This window comes from Heteronotia binoei, chromosome 4, assembly GCF_032191835.1.
Source record: "Heteronotia binoei isolate CCM8104 ecotype False Entrance Well chromosome 4, APGP_CSIRO_Hbin_v1, whole genome shotgun sequence".
NCBI classification, from domain to species: domain Eukaryota; kingdom Metazoa; phylum Chordata; class Lepidosauria; order Squamata; family Gekkonidae; genus Heteronotia; species Heteronotia binoei.
The window spans coordinates 32,442,247-32,467,417 of record NC_083226.1 but is presented as its reverse complement, the minus strand read 5'-3'; the positions used below and the strand labels follow the sequence as shown (position 1 = coordinate 32,467,417).

At 40.8% G+C, this 25,171-nt stretch overlaps 2 protein-coding genes across 14 annotated transcripts in view; both read left to right on the top strand.

The window, feature by feature from the left end:
* NRG1 (neuregulin 1) overlaps positions 1–25,171 on the top strand; it is a 456,659-nt gene that overhangs the window by 316,235 nt on the left and 115,253 nt on the right. For 2 of the 13 annotated variants that reach the window (XM_060237081.1, XM_060237079.1), the window contains exon 1: positions 7,764–8,424. The exons of 8 other annotated variants lie outside the window; for them this stretch is intronic. In XM_060237081.1, coding sequence (XP_060093064.1) covers positions 7,779–8,424 — 646 coding nt within the window. In that variant the 5' untranslated portion in view covers positions 7,764–7,778. Of the gene's footprint in view, positions 1–7,723; positions 8,425–25,171 lie in introns of those variants that run through there. 3 more of the 13 variants (XM_060237080.1, XM_060237078.1, XR_009555320.1) reach the window with 2 other exon arrangements.
* LOC132570470 (uncharacterized) lies at positions 6,978–7,611 on the top strand. Its single transcript, XM_060237093.1, has one exon. It carries the CDS (start codon positions 7,198–7,200, stop codon positions 7,342–7,344), a length of 147 nt encoding a protein of 48 aa, XP_060093076.1. The 5' UTR covers positions 6,978–7,197; the 3' UTR covers positions 7,345–7,611.

Genomic DNA, 25,171 nt, shown 5'->3' with positions numbered 1-25,171 from the left:
TTAAACCTGGGCTTTTAACAATAAACCAGGTCACCAATATTATGCATCGTGGTGATAGCAATGAAATGCATGATTCCATTTTCTTTACTATAGACTACAACCTGATTGTATATGGAATCAAAGACATACAATCAGGGCTTTTTTTGTAGCAAGAACTCCTTTGCATACTAGGCCACACACCCCTGATATAGCCAGTGCTCCTGGAGCTTAAAGTAGGCCCTGTACTAAGAGCCCTGTAAACTCTTGGAGGATTGGCTACATCGGGGTGTGTGTGGCCTAATATGCTAAGGAGTTCCTGCTACAAAAAAGCCCTGCATACAATCCAGTACAGTTCTTGTAATATAACTCTTGCCTACTTGGTGCCTGTATTGAGGAGCAATATTCTCCAGACAACTACACATATCCAGTGCTTTGAAAATTCTTTTTTTTTTCAATTCTTCCTAAACATACACAGCCCTAAAATCAAATTATAACTCTCATAACATGTATTTAAAAAAAAAAAAACCCTCACAAATTTAACCCCTTTTGTTAATGGTTGCTGGCCGCACTAAATGTCAATGTTGTGAATTAGTGGTAGTTTTACAGTATACAACTCAAGGACAGAATTGTGCCTTAAACTGAATATGTGGGTCTGAGGTTGCAGTCAATCATAGTCTCTGGAAGTAGTTTCTGCATTATATCACTAGCAAGATGGCCTCTGCCTTGCTCTATTCCGTTCTGTTCTGTTCTGTACCAGATTGATGTTTGCAAAGCAAAAGCAATTCAGAACAAAATCAGCTAAAATGATCTATAACACTGCAGGGACTGAGATGAGGAACTACACTAAGGTGGGGTTTTTTGTTGTTGTTGTTTTAAGGCAGCTATGAGGGAGGGACAGGATAAGCCTTGTTCACCTGTGGACCATAAGAATCACCTTGAGATGATCAGGCCAGAAAGCTTTTGTAAACTGAAAGACTACATTCTTTTTCTCTTAGTTGGTTGATATTGTAGAAATGGTTAACACATATGAACAGATGGACTTGAAAATGTTTTATGAATTTATTTTAAAAGGTTGGCATATGATCCTGTCCAAATGCTCATAAAAAGGTAGAAATCGAATATGTTTCCCTGTTGACTACTCTTTGGAGTGCAAACACAGCTACATACAAATTTTAGAAGAGTTGTCCAGTTTGTGTACCACAGCAAGACAGCCCCAGAAGAGCTGTGGCATTTTAGAGATTACTTGATTGATAAGCTTTTCTAAGATCCATGAGCTTTGTTCAGCCTACTCCATCATCTACAACAGGGGTGCCAACGGTAGCTCTCCAGATTTTTTTTTGCCTACAACTCCCATCAGCCCTAGCCATTGGTAATGCTGGCTGGGGCTGATGGGAGTTGTAAGCAAAAAGCATCTGGAGAGCTACCATTGGCCACTCCTGATCTACAAAAATGCCATTGTGCCCCTTTTAAGTGTCCCCCCCCCCGAGAATCTTTTCTTTACAGTGACTCATGCATTCTTACATAAAAGCATGTATTCTTTAAAGTATTGTACTAGTAACAAGTACAAAATAACATGAAAAGTTACCTGTGATGATGGAAAAATACACAGCATTTATTTCAATGAATTTTTTTAGTGTGACAGGAGTACACATTGCAACAGATGTGAACAGGGCTGTGAACCAACATCCAAGCTAAGAGTATCAGACTACCTCCCTGAAGGTAGAGTCTTGGCTAGATATTCTCTTGCACCTTTGCAGTGAGTAGGTATGGAATACAGGCAGGGCTTTGTTTTGACCAGGAATGCACAGGAAAGCAGTTCCGGCTGGCTTGGTGTTTGGGGGAGTGGCCTGATATGTAAATGAGTTCCTGCTGGACTTTTCCTACCAAAAAAGCTCTGAATAGAGGCACGGCTACTGGGATGCAAGCATGCTTGAATGATACTCCACACATATACTCACCCCTGCCCCTGGCTAGCTGAAGAATATGCAGGGGGAACTGTATTTTCAGAGGGAAGGACTCTTTGTGTTCCCTCATATGTGCTTGTTTCTCTTCAGTAAGCAAACCTGAACAGAAAATATAATCCCATAATCATCATGTGTGGGATCTCATTCTAGGTCTGAATAATGCAATCAGCTTGTCAAGGCGTGGCAGCAGTAGCCCCTATTCAAACTTATTGTTAACAGGACTGGTTATTCTAGGATATGTCTGCCCTATTTCCAAAAGGGGCTTAAAAGAAACGAATGGAAAAGCCATGATTTCAGTATAACCAATAGGTGGGGCAAGTTAGTCCTCTGGGTGGATGGGCCGTGACTCAGTGGCAGAGCATCTGCTTTGCATACAGAAAGTCCCAGGTGCAGTCCCCCGCATCTTTAGGTAAAGGATCAAGTAGTAGTTGATGCGAAAGACTTCAGCCTGAAATCTCAGCCTGAGGTGCTACCAGTCTGAGCAGGCAATACTGATGGACCAATGATCTGATTTGTGTTCATGTATGGATGACATCCATTGGCCCCACCCTGGCTGTGGCCCTGGAACTATTCATGCAAAGGATCACCACCAGCACTGAGAAAGGGTTAGAAGACTCAACCTTGAATGGAGCTTAGCTCAGAATTAATGGCTCTTTCCGCACTTGGACCTCAACCCAGGTTTTCTCTGAGTTCAACCCTTGGCCATTTACCTTGCATTTATCTCTGGTTATTACAACATCCATATGCTGTGGGGCAAAACTGGGGGGACCTCAATTAAATGTGGAAACAAAGAATAACCCGAGGGGAAAGAACTTGAGTGTACTGTAGAATGTCAGTTTGAGGACAGGGTTGAACCCGGATTAAAGGTCTAGTGTGGAAAATTCCTTATTAGGCCTAGTAGATGATCCTGTTAGAGTTTGCCACCCTGTTTAAGTTTTACATAGGTGATCATTTACCACTCTACAGTTTTTTTTTTAAAAAAAACACTTTGATGAGGCAACACAGTGGTTCTCAGTAACATACTAATAATGTTTGCAGGTGCCACTGGTTCAGTACATATGAGAGATCTGAATTGTTTATTCACCTTTTCAATTTATGGAAAAGTCTGTTCAAGAAACTGCTTTGCTGAGAAAAAGCAGCCTGCTACACCTCTTGTTTATCAGTTTTGTCCTTTAACAAGTTCATTGAAGTATTCCTTATTTTTATTACTTGTGCATTGGAACCATTTTTAAAAATGGGCTTATGTGAGCTTAGTCGTGTTTCCCCATTTTCTGTGCAACATCATTCTCACCCACCCACCCCCGACTGAGGGTTTGAATATTAAAATAAAATACAAGACCCTACATTATAAACACAAGATTCAATATAATATAATATAATAAAAACAAGGAATTTCATTACTAGATTCAAAATTCCTTATGAGCTTGTCTGTCCCAGCACCCTAATGGTTCCTGTAACTTCATGGAATTCAGATGGAACTGAGGGACCATTTGCTTAAGACAACCCACATCAGGAGATCTCTGCACATGGATAGTTAACTAGTAAAGGGCAAGGTAGCTAGCCTAATGGAGCTTTGACATACTAGCGCGCCATACGCAGGAAGAGATTTTGATGAAACGGGGAGTCCCTCATATGCGTTCTGAGGTGACTCTGCCCCTTAATGTGAATTGTCTGTAATTTATTGATCAAAGAGCTTTCTGTATAATGTATCACCCAATCATAGTTTACAGTCATTTCTCCATCATATAGCTTTAACTCCTGCTGTATAGGAGAAGGAGGAAAGATAGATGCTTCCACAGATGCAGTCAGCACAAGGCAAATGTGAATGAACAACTCATTTCGGTGAAAGTAGACTGAGGTACAAAATAAGGGTCCTTGAGATTGGGGCTTTGTTGAATGTCAGATTGGAAACATCCTGCAGCAAGCCTGACCTTCCATGTCATCTTCTGCATATCCCTGTTTTTATGCCATAAATCATCTTACAGGGCTTTGAGGAAGCTGAAGCATGACCTTTTATCATACACCGGCTTGAAAATAATGATGTGAAAATACTACAGTTAAAACACTGAACTTTTCAGAAGATGAGTGTAATTATTTCTGCTACAATTATAACTTGTGACCATATCCGAAGATTAGATTTTTCTAGCTGTTATCCCAGACATTACCCTTTTAAATGGGAAAAGACTCAGCGATGGCTCCCCTACTTCTCCCTCCGTTTTATTTGCCCTTCCTTGTTGGTCCAACTCTTCTGTACCAGGCATTTGTAGCACCCATCACCTCCAGACATGGGAGACAGGTAGTTTGGGTGCCACCAGCTTTTCTGTTGATGGGGGAGGGGTCCTCAAAAAAACTGTGCTGTAGGTCGTGGGACCTGCATAAAGAAACACCATATGGGAGGGGTGACTGCAATAAGAAGGGGAATTGGATGAGACTGAGTGGGAAGGCTGATGGGATCCAATCCAGTGAATGATCAGGTGCAGAGGGAGTGGGTAAGAGGGACTGCCTCTTCCTCTTCTAAACCAGATGAAGATTTAAAAGGTAGTGTACTTAGAGGGGAGGATAATAATTGACAACCTACTGAAGACATTTCAAACCATGTACGTCTTCAAGTAGGTGTAGGCCAGAACCAGTGGGTTGAAATTAAATCAAAAGAGTTCCCAGCTCAACATTAGGAAGAACTTCCTGACTGTTAGAGCAATTCCTCAGTGGAACAGGCTTCCTCGGGAGGTGGTGGGCTCTCCTTCCTTGGAGGTTTTTAAACAGAAGCTAGATGGCCATCTGACAGCAATGAAGATCCAATGAATTTTGGGAGAGGTGTTTGTGAGTTTCCTGCATTATGCAGGGAGTTGGATGACCCTAGAGGTCCCTTCCAACTCTATGATTCTATATAAAGTTTTGACTCCATTTCTACTGCATTTTGACTCCATTTCTACTGCATTTTGACTCCATTTCTACTGCAAAGGTGTTTGGAATCCCCTAACTTTTGCACAACTTTTCTTTCTGCCACTTTAGTCATTAGGTGTGTTCTGCATTGAGCAGAAGGGATTTTATTGTGCGGTTTTGTTAGAGGCTGCCGTTGGAGTGAATGGATTATCTAAATTAACCGAATTCCTCCCTAGCGTCTCTTGATTGAAGCTTGTAGCCTCAGCAGTACCCAAGAAGCTGACTCCGTGCTTGATCTCAAGGAGCTGCTGATTAAGGGTTCCAAACACGTTGCAGGGTTGCATATCGACACATTGGGCAGTAGAAATCTCCAAAGGAGCTCCTACAGTGCCAATAAATCTGCTTTATGCAAATGTTACTTACATTTCCCCAGCCATGCTCAGAGTTTTCTTTTCTGCAATAAGTATCCAAAACCGAGCAATAAAAAAAGGAAGTTACAATTGAATATTTGACTGAATGCAAAGAATAGAAGTGCTCTAAAAGCAAGGAAGGATGTAGAATTCAATGTCCTTTTTCCCATCTAGAGTGAAAATAAAATGCTATAGTCAAATTCAGGGGTGCCATTATGGTTTGCTCAAGGAGGGGTGAAAGAAATGGGGAGTCCATTTATTGTAAGGATCCAAATATATTCAAGATGAACTTGAAACATGGCAGTGCAATTTTAAGGGCATTTTATATAGGATTTTTATACCTTACAAATTAAAAGCCAGAAATATAGGGGAATGAGCACATATGTGAGATATCACAAAAGTTGCTGTCTGGAAATGGTGCCCTGGTCAGACTTGTTTTTATTACTACACCCATTGTATGTAGAGTAAATGGCTGCATATGAAGCCATGGACAATGAAGCCTGCTGTCCAAAACAGAGGCAAATCATAAACCAAGAAAGGTTTATCATAAAAGGATCAGGGCTGCCAGGGCTTCCTCCCCCCCTCTCCCCCCCCCAAAAAAAAACAGCAAAGAAACCCAACATCACTAGACTTTTCACTTTGCACAGAACTCAAGAAAATGAGAGAAAAAAATGAGGAATTCTATATGCCCTGCCTTTTCCATAGCTATTCATAATTTGCAGTTTCCTTTACTGTTTAAGAAATCAGGTTTCTAAATTTTAGCACTGCTGTATTGCTTATTCTTTAAATATTAAACTTAAAATGCAGCAGTTTTAATTAAAAACTAGAAAGCATTACTCAGTCTCCATTTCTTTTTGGTACCAAAGGCATATTTTAGTGTTCTTCACTAGGAAACAAAACATTAATTTTATTTGTAAATATAAGAAGTAATATGTGTGTTTTACTAAAATGTGTACTCCCTCAATCAAATAAAAAAGCTTTGTGGCACTGTAAAGAGGAACAGATTTATTATACTGTAAACTTGTGTGGACAGGGTGTACTTCATCAAATGCACAAAGTTTTTTCCTCAAGCCCTCAGGTGTACATGCATAGGCATAGAGAGAAAAGTAAACGGTGGGCTCAAAGTGTTTGTAGGCACACCAAAAGTAAATGCTATGTTATCGTAATATAGTTTCAGAAATACTGTTTCTGATAACCACAGATTTCTCAGAAGAACATTATATCTGAATTGCAAGTTTGTCCAAAGTTGGATCTTTGTAAAAACAAACTATCCTTAAATTGCTTTTCTGATGCAAGCATTTTTCTAGGAGGGTAGAAAGGCAAACTTTATCTGTAGGTAGCAGGCAGGCAGAAACTGAAGCTGAAAGGCCTGTGTCCCTAGGGAGGGATCGGATATCCGACAGTCTTCGCATCAGGTCCAGCCCATAAGGCTGCCACCTACAACCTTCCCCGCCCTCATCCTCATTGCAGCTTTGTTAGATTGCTCTGATCGATTGGCATCCTTTCATGACCACACAGTGGGAGAAAGAGAATGAAAGAGAGAGAGAGAGTCAGAGTCAGGCTAACTAGCTCCTCTATGCCTCCATTTGATTTTATAGTCTCTATTTCTCTAATTGGATAATCTAGGAAGTCGCTGGCAGTCCTGTGTTGCTGGGTGTGCTGATTTCACTCAGACCAGCCCTGCAGAGGGGTGGGGTGGGGTGGAGGATGGGAGAGAGAGAGAGAAACGAGAGGAGGGAATCTGTACATCAGAAGAACAGAGGGAAGGAAGGGAGGCAGGCACTAAAGTACTGACGAGGGACCATGAAACAGGAGACAGCAAGAACTGAGAGGAGAGAGTTGCCGTCCCCTTCCTTTCAGATCTCCCGGTAGTGATATTGCTTGCAGTGATGCTCAGGGAACAGGCACCTGCTGCTCTGTAATGATTCAGCCTCTTTCTGCCGGCGCTTGTGCACAACAGGATGCTGTTGCTACTGTCACTGCTGCCGCCGCCGCTGCTGCTGCTGCTCCCCTTCTTACTGGTTTTCCTTTTGCTCCTACTGCATGACGGCTGTTTTCTCCTCCATATAAGCAGCCACAAGCCTCAGATGCTCAAGGTGAGAAGCTAGCCTTTCCCTCTGGGCTGTTGGTTCACTTAAAACAATTTGTTCAAGGTTGCAGCGTTTATTTGTGTCCCATCCTTTCGGCTCCCTGAAGAATTTGAATGGTTTGAGGATAATTGAAGGGATTATAAAGAGAAAGTATTTAAAAGTGAAGTCGGAAAGAAGCTGAATCATTCTGAGATGCTGCGTGTCTCCTTTTAAATTGTTTGAGAGGATGTTTCCCCCTCTTTTTTCCTTTCCCTCCTTTATTTGGATCAAATTCAGACTCTTCAACTCTTTGCTGATTCTTGTACTATGATGCTGTAATATTTTTTTCTGGGTCTGTTTTCTCTCCCTTGGCTGGCTTGCTTGCTTGGCAAAAAGATGGACTAGGTCAGAGTTTAAGGCCTTCTAAAGGAGTGCTCAATTGAAAAAAAATATACATATATATATGATTAAATATGTCTGAAGCCACTCTGGAGGCTTTTCCCAACCCCTCGATGCAGCTGAGCCCCACTGCATCACTTGAAGGACTCCCTGCGGAGGAGGATGTGCCAGAGACTCAAAGAGAGGAGACAAGGGTGCAAGGAATAGCAGGCCTGGCTGCTACTTGCTGTGTCTGCCTGGAAACAGAACAACTGAAAGGCTGTCTGAACTCTGAAAAAATCTGCATTGTTCCCATTTTGGCTTGCCTAATCAGCCTGTGCCTCTGCATTGCCGGCCTCAAGTGGGTCTTTGTGGACAAGATTTTTGAGTATGACTCTCCTACCCACCTCGGCCCCGACAGGATCGGACAAGATCCCATCACTCCCGTGGATCCGACTGCCCTCTCTGCCTGGGTGCCGTCCGTGGTGCATACTTCATACTTTCCTTTGCCTACCAGTGAAGTTGAAGTTGAGGTCACAGGGCAGGTGGATGGCTCCCTCGTTCCCTCTGAGGCTGCTCCTTGGTCATCACCACATAACAGTGTGTTAGGTTCTAATTTCTTACCCTCCTTGGCACCCTCCTTACCTCCACTCAGCCTGGAACCGGAGGTGAAAAGAGCCACAACAGCTTCTCTGGCAGAAGAAACAGAAACTAATATCCAAACAGCTTCACCAAAAGTTGGTAAGTATAAGTCCATATCCCTTCATCCCGTACAAGAGTTCACTCTTTATTGCCAGTTATGTTACCTTAATCCATGATAAGAGTAATGTGAGCAGCATTGTGATGAGGCCATGAATAATTTTTGCTGATCATTGAGGAGAGATGCTTCAGCTCTGCCTGTTAGGCAGATAGGAACTTCAGTCCGACTGACCTTCCTGTCCCCTGATCCTAGCCCAGAAAAAGAAACTTGGATTGTTGTATTCAAGTTCCTTAGAATTATAACAATAACAAGGTGGTTGCTAGATGCTTAATGTGTCATTAAACACAAACAATTCAGCAAGTCATTTTAGTAACAAATTTCCTGCAAAGTTGTATTGATTCCCTTTTTGTTTCCCATCTCTTTGCCCAGCCTTTAATTGATTTCTGTCTCCCTGTTTGGAGTGTTCTATATTCCTGACAGATCACCACAAACCCTTCCCCTCATCTTTTTTCCCCCTTTCTTAATGCAGTGGTGCAGTAATTTGGCATTAACTCTAAACATTTACCTTTCTTTGCTTCATTACTCTAGTCTAGTATGTGCTGGTAAAAGTTGCTGTATTAAGTTCACCCAGAGTCTCTTCTAATGCAGTATTTAGAACTAAAACTGGTCAAGAGCTCGTCATGATCAGCAGTCTAATCTCTTTCTGAAATATGTGATTATAAGGGATCTGCAAATCATATGCAGAGGGCATTCTCCACATCATGGTCTAACTATAGACAGGTTCAACATCTCTGGGATGAGGAGTCATTTTTACTTGGAGAATGTGGCTTCTGTATCAGTTAGAGTTCCAAAAATTATGTGTAATAAATTAATCTCTGGACACACTGGAGGAATACCAACATTTAATTTTACAGACTGCTCTATCCCAAGAGCTCAGGGCAGGGAACAAAAAACTATCCAGTTGAAAATGAAAATGTTCATCAAATTAACTCTCCACCATTTACTGGCTTAATCCCATATCCCACAAGTCAGTCCAAACTGCTACCTTTAGCATTTCCTTTTTACCCCTCAAACAAGAAGGCTTACAAAATGTTACCATCTCATCTACTTTTAACAACGCAACTCAATATGGAGTATCAAACATAAGAAAACCCTATCAAAATTGCTTGCTATTTACAGTGAACAACTGTTCCTTAACACTATCCAAAACGTTTAAGACAAAAATATAGTAGTTATAGAATGAAATTGCCAATATTATTAAAAGCAATATTATGGAACAATGCAGCTCTGGTTGGCAGTCTAAGAGCTGCTCTGATACAGGCAAAGGGGGCGTGTTTGGAAAGCAGGCCCATAATTTGTAACAGAGATCTGCAGTGGCTAAAGCAAGCCACTTCCTTGATTTGTTTACTTAGTTGTAACAGGACTGCTGTGTTCTCTCTCTTCCCACCCCCAATAACCTATTTTCCTGGACAAAATATGGCAGAGGTTTTATTTCTGCAGCATGTATTTGACCTTATTTTATGCATATGGTGTAGATAAATGTCAAGTGGAGCAAGATTTGACTCTGTGTTAGTTAAGATTTAACAGACATGCCACTTGCAGAATGATTCTGCATCTTTACTCAGAAGTAAGTCTCACTCAGCTCAATGGGTCTTGCTGCCTAATCAGCACATTTAAGCTTGCAACCTCCATGTGCCAGCTGACTATGGCTGTGTAAATGTGAAACCTCCATTGCTTAATAGTGCAGTTACACCCACTTCCATCCAAGTCACACTGCGGCAGCTGTGGATCTAACCCAGCTATTCTAATAGTTCCAATATGAGTCATACTGAAAGGGGATTCAGAAGGAATCTTGCAGTTCTTCAGGTATCATTTGCTTTTGGAATACACTGTGAAATGTTAGATTATACACAGTTTGCCTATAGTTAACACTCTTGTCAAATAAAGGGCTGATTGTTGGATAAACTGTCTTTTGATAGTTTGATTGCTGTGATGAAGATCAGGAAATTACCACTGACTTACTGAGATCACATTCACTAGTTCTGAACAGATTATAGCAACTATGATTTCTATATCATTCTAAAAGCAATGAGTGAAGGAGTTTCTTTTTCCTCTTCTTTTTTTAAGTGGTATCAGTGCCATTTTAAAAACTTAGTCCCTAACCTTCTGCAGCTGGAAAGCTGAATATCTACAAAAGGTGCTTTCTCTTGGGAGAATAAATGGCAAAGTAAGAGATGTACCAAAACTCTTGAGATTCTTCAAAGACAGTCTTTATTTGATAATTTGAAGTTGCCACAAGCTAGAATCTGATCATCACTCGACCACCTGTGCAACCCATCAGGTGGGTTTGTAAAAAAAGAAAAGAAAATGGCCTTTGGGTAGCTACCAGCAATTTTTTAATGATCTGCATTATGTCTTGTTCTTGCTCAGGGAAATAAGGGAGGGAAGGGAGTGATGGCCAGCATGATTTTTAGGAATATTGCCCAAGAATGTAAGTTTTTTAAAAATTAATTGTGAAAAGTATAAACCAAAAGGAAGAAGAGTTTGCCAGTGATTTGGTTTTCACTCAGCCCTGGGAACATAAGCCACTAGAAGCCTGACTGTGGCGAGTTTTGAAGCTTTGAGCTGCTGTAGCTCTTTAGATAGCTGTAGAAACAGCAGGGGGGTTCTGCAGAATAGCTGCCAAAAACTTCCAAGCGGCAAAAGGAGAAGTTTGCTAGTGCTTTGTCCTGTTTTATTCTGTGTAAGTCACCCTGGGGAGAAGATTAATAATAAAAAATAATCCTACTATGTGTATTGCCTAAAGTCAGTACATAATATTCCTTGGAAGAGTTTGAGCCTTCATAGTAGGATTTCTTCAGAACTAGGTATGTGCTGGCCTAGTTCCTAGTCTGAGATTGTCATGTCATTTCTGAACAGGACTTTTTTCATCGGTTTCAGAATCCCATTTTCCTTCTTCTTTCTATCTAGCTCAGCACATTTTGTTCAGGACTATATCCTTCAAGGTCATAGTCTGACAAGGGCTAATTGATTCTTCTCTGTGCTGGAGTCTGGGAGAGAGGCAATCCTAGTAATTGTCTTCTCTGTGTTGCTCTGAAGAACTTGCCTACCTCTTAAGTACCATATATTTTGTATTTTATCAATATAGAAATAGCCCCTTTTCTTCCACATGTCTGGCCATTTTAAATTAAATGTCACCTTTCTGAAATAGCAAAACAATACAGCATTTTATGTGTTCATCTGTATGACACATTTATAATGCATATCAGAATTTCATATGTGTTTGCGTATCTATATATGAATGATCTATATTATATTTTACCCTAACGTATAATTTTTTTTCAAAGATGCACCAGTCTTATGAATGCTAATCATATTGGGGTGAAATAGTGCTTTTCATACAAACCTGCAGCAGCACTTCAATTACTGTAATGGTTATGTTCACAGTACTGCTGTGCTTTCTGTAATCACTGCTATTTTGTATTTAAATATACCATATCTTAGATATATTATCTGCTTTTTCCTCTCTGTTGGAATGAATCATTAGAGGCTGGAAGATGTTCCTGTATTGTTATATTTATAGCAGAGACAAAAACGATTGCTGAATTCTGATGTTCCAGAAGTCTGGTGGTTGGATCCCCCTGCCAGGCTGTGAGGGCTCTTTGTTTCCTCATGTGCTATGAGACTGCAGCAGGCTTTTCCAGAATGTCTGTGTGTGTTTCTGTTGTTTTTAGTCAGGAATGGTAATGCAGAACCATAATTAATGAGATGCTCAAGCACCTGAGTCAAAAAGGACCTAGATGTCCATCAAAGTCAGCAGGAGGTGCATTTCTACAGATCCCTTGATACATTATCAGCAGAAAATGTTGCAATACGTTCTGAGTGATGGTCTCAGTTCTGTTGAACCGCTTGCCATGGGAGTCCTGTATGAACTTAAGCTCACATGATTTTAGGAAGTAGTTTCTGGGGTATCAAATTTTTAGGCACATGCAAAAGTTTGGTGTATCCAGTGGAACTTTTGTTTTTTAAACAGCACCCCCCCCCAAACTCCTTACACTGTTGTTTCAAAAATTGTTTACCATGGCATGTAGAAAGGGGAGCCACTTTTTCAAGAAAACATTCTGTTCTCTGGATTCAGTTCCCTGCAAAGCATTTTTCCCAGGTAGATTTTTTTTTGTTCCTTTATTTACATTATTTATAGTCTGCCTTTTCCACTAAGACTCAAGGCAGATTACATAAGAACATAAGAAGAGCCCTTATGGTCCATCTAGTCTAGCATCCTGTTTCTCTAGAGGGCCAACAACAGGGCATAGAGGCCAAGACCTTCCCTGATGTTGCCTCCTGGCTCTGGGATTCAGAGCTTTACTGCCTCTGAATCTTGAGGTTCCCTTCAGTCACCATGGCTAACAGCCACTAACAGAGACCCATCCTACATGAATCTATCTAATGCTTTTTAAAAGTTGTTTATTCCTGCAGCCATCACTATATCCTCTGGCTGCAAATTCAACATTTTAATCACTTTTGTCTGTCCTGAACCTACTGGCCATTAGTTTCATTGGATGCCCTCAAGTTCTAGTATTGTGGGAGAGGTAGAAAAATTTCTCTCTCTACCTCATGCATAATTTTTCAAAACTCTGTCATGCCCCCCCCCCCTTAGTTGTCTCTTTTCTAATTTGAAAAGTCCCAGACTCTTCAGCCTTTCCTCATTGGGAAGCCACTCCAACCTCCTGATCATCTTGGTTGCCCTCCTCTGCAGTTTTTCCAGCTCTGCAATGTCCCTTTGGAGATACAGTGACCAGAACTGTACAGTATTCCAATGAGGCCACACCATAGATCTACACAGGGGCATTACAATATCAGCCATTTCATTCTCAACTCCTTTCCTAATAATCCCTAACATAGAATTTGCCTTTTTCACCGCTGCAGCAGACTGGGTTGACACTTTAATTGAGCTATGTACTATGACCCCAAGATATTTTTTCCTCTTGGTCACACAAGTTCAGACCCCATTAGTCTACTAGACTTGAAGTTGGGGTCCCCCCCATGTGCATCACCTTACATTTACCAATACTGAACTTAAATTGCCACATGATCACCAACTCACCCAGTTTGTGGAGGTCCTCCTGGAGCTCTTCATGATCACTCTTAGTTTTCACCATCCTGAATACTTTGGTGTCATCTGCGGACTTGGCCCTTACACTACACACCCCTAGTTCCAGATCATTTTTGAATAAATTAAATAGTACTGGCCACAATTTTGATCCTTGTAAGATCCCACTTCTTACTTCCCTCCATTGTGAGGACTGTCCATTGATTCCTACTTTTTGCTTTTTGTCAGTTTCTCTTTGCTTTAACCGGTTTTTAATCTGTAAGAGAATCTGTCTTCTTATCCCATGACTGTTAAGTTTACTCAGAAGTCTTTGGTGAAGTACACAGAGTAAATCAATGCAGCCTTATATCACTGTGTTCTCAGTAAACTTTACAATTTAATTTTTGTACTTTGTACTTTATTTTCCTTTTACTAACCATGGCAATATTTATATGTAAGGCAGAAATATACTTATGTGCAAAGTCATAACCATTTCAGCATTTTCTGAATTAAAAACTTAGCATCAAAGATTCTAATTTACTGAGGGGAGGACAGATTTAGGTTGTAAACAGTTATGATATAACTGTTTAACTCAAACTTAGTATAGACAGTTAACACAGTAGTTGCAAAGTGTCCAGGATTCTGATTTTTGCCAAAGAATAGACCTCTGCTACAAAGTTTGTTTTGCATTTACTCTCTATATCTGGATGTACAAGAAATAGGGGGGTTTTATTTTTAAAAATTGCCCATTATGTCACATTTTTGAAGAATATGCTTTTTAAAAAAACCCTTCCATCTAGTATTTTTGGTACCCTTTTAACCAGTCCCCCCTCTTTTTGTTTCATCTTTTGTTATCTCCTCTCAGATGAGGCCCTCGGTCCATGGGAGATCCATAGGAATAAATCCAGTGGTGTGGTGTAACAGAGCTTCCCCTCAGGCCACATGTAGTCTTCATATATTGGTTCAGAGGGCATTGTTTCTGAAACTTGCTTTGCTCAGCCCTATAGGCCCAACACTCCTCGTGTGCTGCTAATTAATCACATTCCTTACAGCAAAAGTAACTTTCTTACTTTTGCTTTGCTTTCTTCTGGTAACAGAGGTGATTTAAGGAAATCATTAATATTCCAGATCTACCGGGGGTGGGATTCATGAGTGCTAGTGGAGTCCCCAGTTATGAACAAATCGCCCATCTCCCACTGTCAGTTTCTTCATTAGGAAAACATCCGCCCCCCTTTTGGGGGGGCTAATTATCCTGTGCTCTGGAGATCTTTTCTCTTTTAGAAGTTTGTTTTGCATTCAGAATCTCTTCTGGATTATGTTTTTTGGTTTTTTGCCAGCTGCTTTTCCTACCCCAGCCTACCACTTCACTGAGCAAAGTTTTAAGCCTTTCTTCAACCTAAGGAACCATCGTCCAGTTAAAGTGGCTTTTCGATCAGAGGAATTTAAGTGGGTGGGGGGGAGGAGTTGGAAGAAGACTCCCTAGAACATGGTTGGATCCACACTACTGTTTCAGCTCACCTTTGTCATTGAATATTGCCTTTTTCACTTACAAATAGCTCTGTTCAAGTCAGCCTGCACAACTTGAGACCTGTTAAATGGAAAAAGTCCACCAAACCATACAATGCCAGTATGCCATCCTTCGACACCTCCCTTTACCAGATTCCCTTCCCCAGTATCACCACAGCGCCCCTTTCTGAGCACTCTGTCACTCCCCCCATCTCAACCCCCCCCCCCACTTCCAGCATACCACTACTTGCCTTCCAACATCTCATTGCATGCCAACACAGCACATTTTGACTGCTTAATGAACATGCTATCCAACCCACCTTCTCCCTAGCCCTTTGCTTAATTCCATATTCTTCTCCCATGGCTGCAAATGGAAAATGGCATATTCCACACACCATTCTGTTCTGGGTCAGCATACTGCACCTCACCTGCCTATAACCTACATTCCTTCACACCAGCACTGCTCTCTTAAATGGAATGAAGAAGCTGATACTGGAGCCTGCAAGCAAGAACCATTGACAGCTGGCTCATGGATAGCCATAAAAACAAAGTTAGAGTCCAGTGGCACCTTTAAGACCAACAGTTTAATTCAAGGTGTGAACTTTCATGTGCGAGCACACTTCATCAATCAATGAATGGAATAGCATTAATGGTCCTACATATGGATGAGGGGCAGCAAATTAGCATACAAAATAGTGAAGATGTTTTTAACAGATTAAAAGAATAACAAACTTGACTTCTGGTTATCATCTATTTGGGTTCAACTGGGGGGGGGATAGCAAAGGTAAGAAATATATCAAATTTACATACATTATCTTTGCTGTTTTGCCTCCCTGTTGAATCCAAACAGATGCTAACCCTTTGTCGTGATAACCCTTTGAAACCAAGCTTGTTATTCTTTTAATCTGTTTAAAGGAAAGGAAAGGTCCCCTGTGCAAGCACCAGTCCTTTTCACGGCAGACTTTTTACAGGGTGGCTTGCCATTGCCTTCCCCAGTTATCTACACTATCCCCCCAGCAACCTTACCGACCTCAGAAGGATGGAAGGCTGAGTCAATCTTGAGCTGGCTACCTGAAAACCCAGCTTCTGCCGGGGATCGAACTCAGGTGGTGAGCAGAGTTTAGGACTGTAGTACTGCAGCTTTAACACACTGTGCCCCAGGGCTCTTAATCCGTTTAAAACACCTTAATTATTTGCATGTTAATTTACTTCCCACCCTCTATATGTAGGACCATTCATTCCATTCCATTCCATTGTCTGAGGAAGTGTGCCAAAAGCTCACAGCTTGATTTAAACTTCATTAGTCTTAAAGATGCCACTGGATTCAAACTTTGTTCTGTTGCCAATGCTGGATATGACCATGATCATGGATAGCCAATATATCTTCAAGGGTAAAAAAATGGGGGATAATGTGGTATGCTGTGGTAGTTGTTAATTTGCAACAGTTGATCACATAAATTAATTGCAGGATTAGAATAAGATGCAATAAAGGAAGATAACATCCAGCTGCCAAGAAAGAGAAAAGTTTTAAAGCAGATGAGTTCTCTTGAGGTAGTAAATATTATGATTCCCTGAAACAATATATTAATGTTACGCTGATTGGCCTGTCATTCAAACTCTATGAATAAGAATAAAGAGCTATAAATACGTAGGCTTGGGTATACATGCCATGGGGCTTGACACAAAGCTCATTAAAGCACAACACAAAAATGGGAGGCAAATACTAAAATTCTCAAGGCCAGTGATCTGGGACCATACAGCATTGTACTCTCTTACAGTATGTAATAGTTGTTCCAAAGCTAAAACTTTTGAACTTAAATAGCCCCTTATGATACAGATTTACATAAGTAGACATGATGTTAAACTTTTTTTTACATTGAAAGAGTGCAAGAAAGGCAAAAATCAGGAGGCAAAGTAGGGTTGCCAGCCTCCATGTGGGGCCTTGAAACCTCTTGCAATTACAACTGGTCTCCAGATTACAGAGATCTGTTACCCTGGAGAAAATAGCTGCTTTGGAAGGTGGAGGTCCCTGCCCTCCCCAAACCCCATCCTCTCCAAGCTCCAATTCCAGATCTCCTGGAATTTCTCAACCTAGAGTTGGCGGTCCTAGTACAAAGTAGAGGCAGGGCCTGTGATGTACTCAAGACCTTTTCTTACCCTCACTGTTCAAAGATGCAATTTAGGTATAAAGTCACATCTCAGACAAGCTAGACTGAGAGTGATTCCTCACCGGCATTTGCTCCACCCCTGCACTTCTCCTTGCATCGACACAAGCCATCGATTCCTCACCAGTCGCTCTGCAGTGCCTCTTGCTTCGGGGCTACTTCCAATTCCTGTCGGGGCAACTGGAACTCCAAAAAAACAGTATCCTGTTGCTGTGACGGTAATAGGAAGAAGCTGCAATGTAAGAGGCACCTGTGAAGCAACTAGTGGGGAATCCATCGCTTGAGCCAATGCAGGGAGAAGAGCGGGGGCAGAGCAGATGTTGGTGAGGAATCACTCTGGAACTCGCAACAGTCTGGAGAACAACTGAATACCATTAACTGTCACAAACCTCAGTTGTGCTTGTGATGAGAATAACCCAAAGTACTCGGGCTCATGCATTCTCTCCTCCCCACCATCTTCTCTCATGGCACTGAAATTGTGAAATAGGAAGCCTGTGGGGGGTGGGAGACAGGTGTTGTTTTTTGTTATATCCAGATTGGATTGTTTAAAAAATTAGGTTTGCTTTTTGCTTTCAAACTAGATTTCTAAGCCATGGATGAATTATGGGGTATGGTATATATGTTCTCCTGATAATTGTAAATTAAATAATCAGAAATGCATGTATATTTGGCAATAATCTTTTACTTTTCTGCATTGTAATTATTTTAAATTGCTTACGTTAGATGCTAAATAGTATTTTAGGAATTTTGCAGATAATCCTCTTGATTAACAAGTTGATGGCATAATACTAGACTGTACCTTTTTTAATGAGGAAGTGATAGCTTTGGACTGCACCCAGGGCCCATATGATACTTTATTAAATGTGCCATCATATCACCATATTATTCTGCCATTTAGCTGATCTGTGGGGAAATGTGCTCTCAATTATCATCTTTACTGTTTGGGTGATGCTATATTTGTCCTTTGTGCATTGCAGATATGAACTGAGCAGTTCTCCTTCAGTTTGCAATGCAGTTGACTCATTACTCTTTTGGAACACAAAAGGCTATGAGTCTTCCCAAGTACCTGGAGGAAAAGGCAACATGTTTGCTCTCTTTTTTTCCAAGAGGATACGGCTGCTGCATATTTGTGCATTTGTTCTGCAGCATGCAACTGGAAAGGTATAAATGGAACCTTTTATGTTTTGATCATTCGCAGTCTTGCTAATGGAAATGCGATAGATTTTGCTGCAGAAACCTAACTCTGAATCAATATTGATGCAGTGAAGCAGCTTGTTCAGCAATGAAGAATGTCTCTGTATATTACAGGATGAAGCTATGCTCAGCTTGAGGTAACAAGGTGCAGCCAAGTCTAAAGAAACAGGCCTTTGCCCTGTACCCTTGCTTCATTTGCAGAAATTGTCTCACTGCTAGTGAGACTTACTGGGGAAGGAGGAGCCTTGCTGGCGATGTCACCAGAGGTGCAGTGACATCATTTCAGGCATGACATGGAAGTGATACCATGGCATTTCTGGTGAGACTCTAGTATCCACCCAGAACTGTATGGTTTAATCTTAAAGTCTGGGACAAATGTCCATTAGGGGAGAGTGAGATGTAAATCTGATAAAATAAATAAAAATAAATAAATAAAATAGACAGAGCATCACCGGACATAATGACATCATGCAGTGTTACCATCACAACCCAATTTCCCCAGCTAATTCTCCCCTAGTGCCCAGCTGAGTAGCAGCAAGCAGCACTAGCAGGGGGTGGGAGGTCTCTCACCAAAGAGGGAGACTGACTTCCCTGAATGGTGAAGTGATTCATCGGTGGGGGGGGGGGGAGGGCAAAGAATTCCATTCTATTCATCACTGAAGCTGTTGCCATTTTAGTAAACATGAGATTAAAACAGTGGGGGTATTCAACCACCTTTGAGTAGCCTTCCTCCTGCTTTAGGAGCCCGAGAGCGTCTTACGTTGGAGGAAGGCTTCAAATTTGAGCTAAGAGGAAGGGTGGAGTATAAAGAAGAAGAAGACTGTAGATTTATACCCCGCCCTTCTCTCTGAATCAGAGACTCAGAGTGGTTTACAATTTCCTATATCTTCTCCCCCCACAACAGACACTCTGTGAAGTAGGTGGGACTGAAAGGGCTCTCACAGCAGCTGTCCTTTCAAGGACAACCTCTGCGAGAGCTATGGCCGACCCAAGGCCATTCCAGCAGCTGCAAGTGGAGGAGTGGAGAAATCAAACCCGGTTCTCCCAGATAAGAGTCCATGCACTTAATCACTATGCCAAACTGGCTCCTACTTCAATGCATTGAAATACTTCAGGGCTTTTTTTGTAGCAGGAACTTCTTTGCATATTAGGCCACACACCCCTGATGTAGCCAATCCTCCAGGAGCTTACAGGGCTCTTAGTACAGGGCCTACTGTAAGCTCAGGCATGTGTGGCCTAATATGCAAAGGAGCTCCTGCTACAAAAAAAAGCCCTGCTTCAATGAATGAATGAATGAATGAATGAATGAATGAATGAATGAATGAATGAATGAATGAATAAATAAATAAATAAAATGTGTGGTGCAGCGGTAGGGTAACAGTAGAATCTCACCTCAGTTTCTCTGCTTAGGGAGTAGGTGTGTCAGAGAGACTTGAGAAAGAATCTTTGCCTTCTTGCCCTTTTATCAAATATTTTATATAATTTATCATCTCATTTGTGTGCATAGTGCATTATTGTTTTTATGAAGGACTTTACTTAAAAGGTAGTTTGTGGCTTATCAAGCACTGTAATATCTGAACGTGTAATATGTGAACACAGCTTAAGACGAGTCTAATTACTTTTGTACACTATAACCAGGTGCCACATAGCAACAGGGTTAATAAATATCAGCAGATCAAGGATCTTCTTGGCATACGACCAGTAAAGGAAACCCTTTGTGTTTTTCCAGGGTCATCTTTTTAAAATGAACTGAACAGTGCTTACCTTGTTTGGAGAGCCAGTTTGGTGTAGTGGTTAAGTGAACAGATTCTTATCTGGAAGAAGTGGGTTTGAGTCCCCACTCCTCCACTTGCACCTGCTGGAATGGTCTTGGATCAGCCATAGCTCTCGCAGAGCTGTCCTCAGCCCCACCTACCTCACAAGGTGTTTGTTGTAGGGGAGGAAGGTAAAGGAGATTGTGAGCCACTCTCTCTGAAGATTCACAGTGAAGGATGGGATATAAATTCAATTTCTTCTTCTTCTTCCTCCTTCAGGTTTCTGCAATCCTGGCATTACATTGTTTATTTGATTTCTCCCCATCTTATAGATTGTATTGACTTAAATTATATGATCTGCGTTGAGTCTCAGTGAAAAAGGCAGGCTATTATGGCAGGCAGTTTTTAATAAGTTGGAAGCAGGTGCTCTTAGAAAAAAAAAACCCTCTCCTTTTCCAGATAAAAGTGGTGTTTTGCAAAGTGTAGTTCAGTTCTTTATTGTTACGGATATTCAACCAAACATATAATCAATTTTACAGTTTACACAATAAACAACATTTATAGAATAAATCATAATCAAGTGTAGTATGTGAGGCAAATTTGATATGTGATTAGAGTCTTTTGTTTAGAGTACCTGGCAGGCTATCCCAATAGGCTAAATTGCCTAACCACCTCAGAGAGAGCTGGGGAAAAGAATATGCCTCTGACTACATCATTCATGAAATCATGGACTTTGGCTCCAATACCTTGCTTCATTGTAACTGAGCTTCCACTCCCAGCCTTTGTTTTTGTTTTTTTTAGCTTATCCATCCAACTCTTTGTGAGGAAGCCCAGAATCCTAGCCATTTGCTGCTGGAGCAGACACTCAGGATGTTCAGACTTGCTATTGGAGAGTCTCCAGGCTGATTGTTCTTATCTGGAGATAAAATTTATAGAAAAAGTAAAACCTTGGGAGGAAAAAAACCTCCCCCTCCCATTTTTCTTATAGGAAAAATGGGCATTTTATGGAAAATTGAAATGTATGCCATATTTGCCAAGTGATCTTAGCCAAGGCTGTATTGTGTTAAGCCTCTTGATGTCAGCATACATTTTAAAAAGGTAAAGGTAGTCCCCTGTGCAAGCGCCGACCCATGAGGTAATGTAACATCATGACATTTTTCTTGGCAGACTTTTTATGGGATGGTTTGCCGTTGCCTTCCCCAGTCATCTACATTTTACCCCCCGCAAGCTGGGTACTCATTTTCCCAACCTCAGAAGGACGGAAAACTGAGTCAACCTGGAGCCAGCTACCTGAACCCAGGATCGAACTCAGGTCATGAGCAGAGCAGTACTGTAGCTTACCACTCTGCACCACAGGGCTCCTATGTTAACATACATAAAAGGGTATAATTCTGTTTAGGATTGCACTGCTGTTTTCTTACCAAATTTAAATTTGTTTTACTGCTTTAAACTACAAAAAATGCATCATTTATAACTAAGCGTATAAAATTGTACTGATTGGCATGTTTGTGATACCTTAGTTTTCTACAATAAAATTTCAGAATAATAAAGAGAGAGCTATAGGCTGCTGTACCTGATACTACTTTAGCTTGTGTATCTTATCTGAGCAGTAGGAAAAATAAAAAAAGTTAAAAATAGAAAACAAATGTTGAAATATACAGAAGAATGTGTGTTATGATATATATTATAATGTATTAACTATGAACAAAAATATTCAAATTAAGCTATATCCTTGACACTGGCTTCTACCAGTTAATTCCTTCTTCTTCCATTTTCTCATAATGTTTAAATTTATGCCTATAAAAATCCTTGGTGGCTAGTTGCACAAATTTGTTGTAAACCCTACAAAAACGTTTAGACAATATAGACTTCTGTTGGCTTAGCTAGTTTAATAGAAATACACTTTATGGAGGCCTGGTTTCCAGAGGGAGGAATAAATTGCATGTGATGGAAGCTTAGCTTGATTGCTTGGTTAAAGGAAAAGGGGTTTTATTTTATTCAGTCAAATAGGATGAGTTCAAGCTTAGAAAATATTTCTGGGTAGCATGTGAAACTGTCAAATTTAATGCAAATCACATCAGGCATTTTTCCAGCAATAGAAACCAAGCTTGAAATAAGTTGATCATATTTGGCTGTTAACATGTAATGCTTATGTTGACGTGAACTCCCTCATAAAGTGGCTTCTCAAGACGATGGGACTTACCATTAGGATATAGTGATGAATCCACACAAGAAATAATGGGAAGGCAGAGCTGTAGATTATAAGGTGAGCATGGTTAGTTGGGGAACAATGGAGGAATGATGTCCCAAAAGAAGCAGAGCTTAGTACTTGAAGAATTTAGTAATCATTGTGATTATAAGAAGGGTTTTTTTTAGTTATAACTAAGATTTGCCCTTGTTTTTTTTACACCTCCATTTTCTGTAGTTGGTTTCTGCAAAAGGCAAACATACCATCAAGTTAAATCTGTGCATTGATTGGATACCAGAGCAAGTATGTAGCAATATAATACGTCTGATATTATCTCTGCTATGAAGTACTGGTTTCTTTTTACTTCATACATGATCATCTATGAAAATTCCACATTGACTTCTGATCAAACAAGCACATGGGAAAGGGCTCCCATTTTCTTGCATTTAAATACTGTATCATCTGTTCTCTCAGTGTCTCCCTTAGTATGCTCCAGCATTGCTTTAATGTACCACGGGCCATCAAATCATTTTAATCATTAATAGGGGTTTTTTTTTGCAAGATATCAATAACAATATTTCCAATTTGTAGCTCCATCAGCCATGTAATTTTAGTGATGCATGGCTGTAGGTATAATCCATTATGTGCTAAGGAAAGGCAGTATTTCAGGATAAAAAGATGCAATCAATATGTTAGTGCACAGAGTCTATTTTTCAATGCTAGTTAACTGGAAGATAATATGTAAAGATCTCATTGTGTTAATAGAACTGAAAACAATAATACACAGTATCCCTAGTCATTTCCAACATTAAAAGGTACAAGGGTAAGCATGGATGGTAACCTTTTTGACTGGGCCTGCAGTCAGATAAAATATAAAACTTGCTTTAAAGAGAACATCAGACAGTTTTAGAGCATTTTGCTGTCATTGAAGTATGTCATGTATACAATTGCAAGAATGAGAGACCAGTGGATGAACCCTTTAATTTTATAAGGCATATTGTTGCTGATCTAAAAGTAACTATTCCCCTACAAAAGAATTTTCAAAGGGAGAATACAATGAGAGTTGGCTTAGAAGGGTGTAATTCTCTTTAGGGTGGCACTGATAGTGCAGTCATGTAATTTGATGGATGCGTGAATTGATTAAATTATTTAATTGATAGATTTTTTTTTTCTTTGGTACAGCCGGGCTGAATTGGTATGGGTAAGATTCCAAATTTATATCTTGCACAATCCTGCTCTCCACTAGTAATAAGAAAATTTTCTTCAGTTCAGAAACCATGCTGACAAAATATCTGGATGATGTACATTCTAACTGTTCATCAGCAGTTCTGGAACAATAATAAGTATATAAGAAGTGTTCTGATAGATCAAATGAGTCTTCCTTCTGGTCCAGCATCTTAAGAACATAAGAGAAGCCATGTTAGATCAGGCCAATGGCCCATCCAGTCCAACACTCTGTGTCACACAGTGGCAAAATTATATATATATATATATATATATATATATATATATATATATATATATATATATATATATATATATATACACACACACACACACACACACATTGTACCTAATAGCCACTGATGGACCTATCCTCCATATTTTTATCTAACCCCCTCTTGAAGGTGGCTATGCTTGTGGCCGCCACCACCTCCTGTGGCAGTGAATTCCACATGTTAATCACCCTTTGGGTGAAGAAGTACTTCCTTTTATCCGTTTTAACCTGTCTGCTCAGCAATTTCATCGAATGCCCACGAGTTCTTGTGTTGTGAGAAAGGGAGAAAAGTACTTCTTTCTCTACTTTCTCCATCCCATGCATTATCTTGTAAACCTCTATCATGTCACCCCGCAGTCGACGTTGCTCCAAGCTAAAGAGCCCCAAGCATTTCAACCTTTCTTCATAGGGAAAGTGTTCCAGCCCTTTAATCATTCTAGTTGCCCTTTTCTGGACTTTCTCCAATGCTATAATATCCTTTTTGAGGTGCGGCAACCAGAACTGCACACAGTACTCCAAATGAGACCACACCATCGATTTATACAGGGGCATTATGATACTGGCTGATTTGTTTTCAATTCCCTTCCTAATAATTCCCAGCATGGTGTTGGCCTTTTTTTATTGCAAACACACACTGTCTTGACATTTTCAGTGAGTTATCTACCACGACCCCAAGATCTCTCTCTTGGTCAGTCTCTGCCAGTTCACACCCCATCAACTTGTATTTGTAGCTGGGATTCTTGGCCCCAATGTGCATTACTTTGCACTTGGCCACATTGAACCGCATCTGCCACGTTGATGCCCACTCACCCAGCCTCAACAGATCCCTTTGGAGTTCCTCACAATCCTCTCTTGTTTCACATAGTGACTAGCCAGTTACACTGAAAGAAGAAGATGATGATATTGGATTCATATCCCACCTTCCACAGTGAATCTCAGTCTCAGAACAGCTCACAGTCTCCTTTACCTTCCTCCCCCACAACAGACACCATGTGAGGTAGGTGGGGCTGAGAGAGCTCTCACATAAGCTGCCCTTTCGAGGATGTCTCTGCGAGAGCTATGGTTGACCCAAGGTCATTTCAGCAGCTGCAAGTGGAGGAGTAGGGAATCAAACCCGGTTCTCCCAATTACCATTACAGCAAACTGGCTCTTAAAGGCCAACAAATAGAACACAGAGGCCAAGGTCTTTCTCTGATGTTTCCTCCTGGCACTGGTGTTCAGAGGTTTGTTGCCTCTGTACATGGAGATTCCCTTTAGTCACCATGGCTTATTGCTGTTGCTGAGTCCATCCTCCATAGACCCCCCCACACACTCACTTTTAAAGCCATTGAGATTCATGGCTACCATAGGTTCCTGTGTTACCTCTAGTCTTCTTTTTCTCCACCCACAGATGT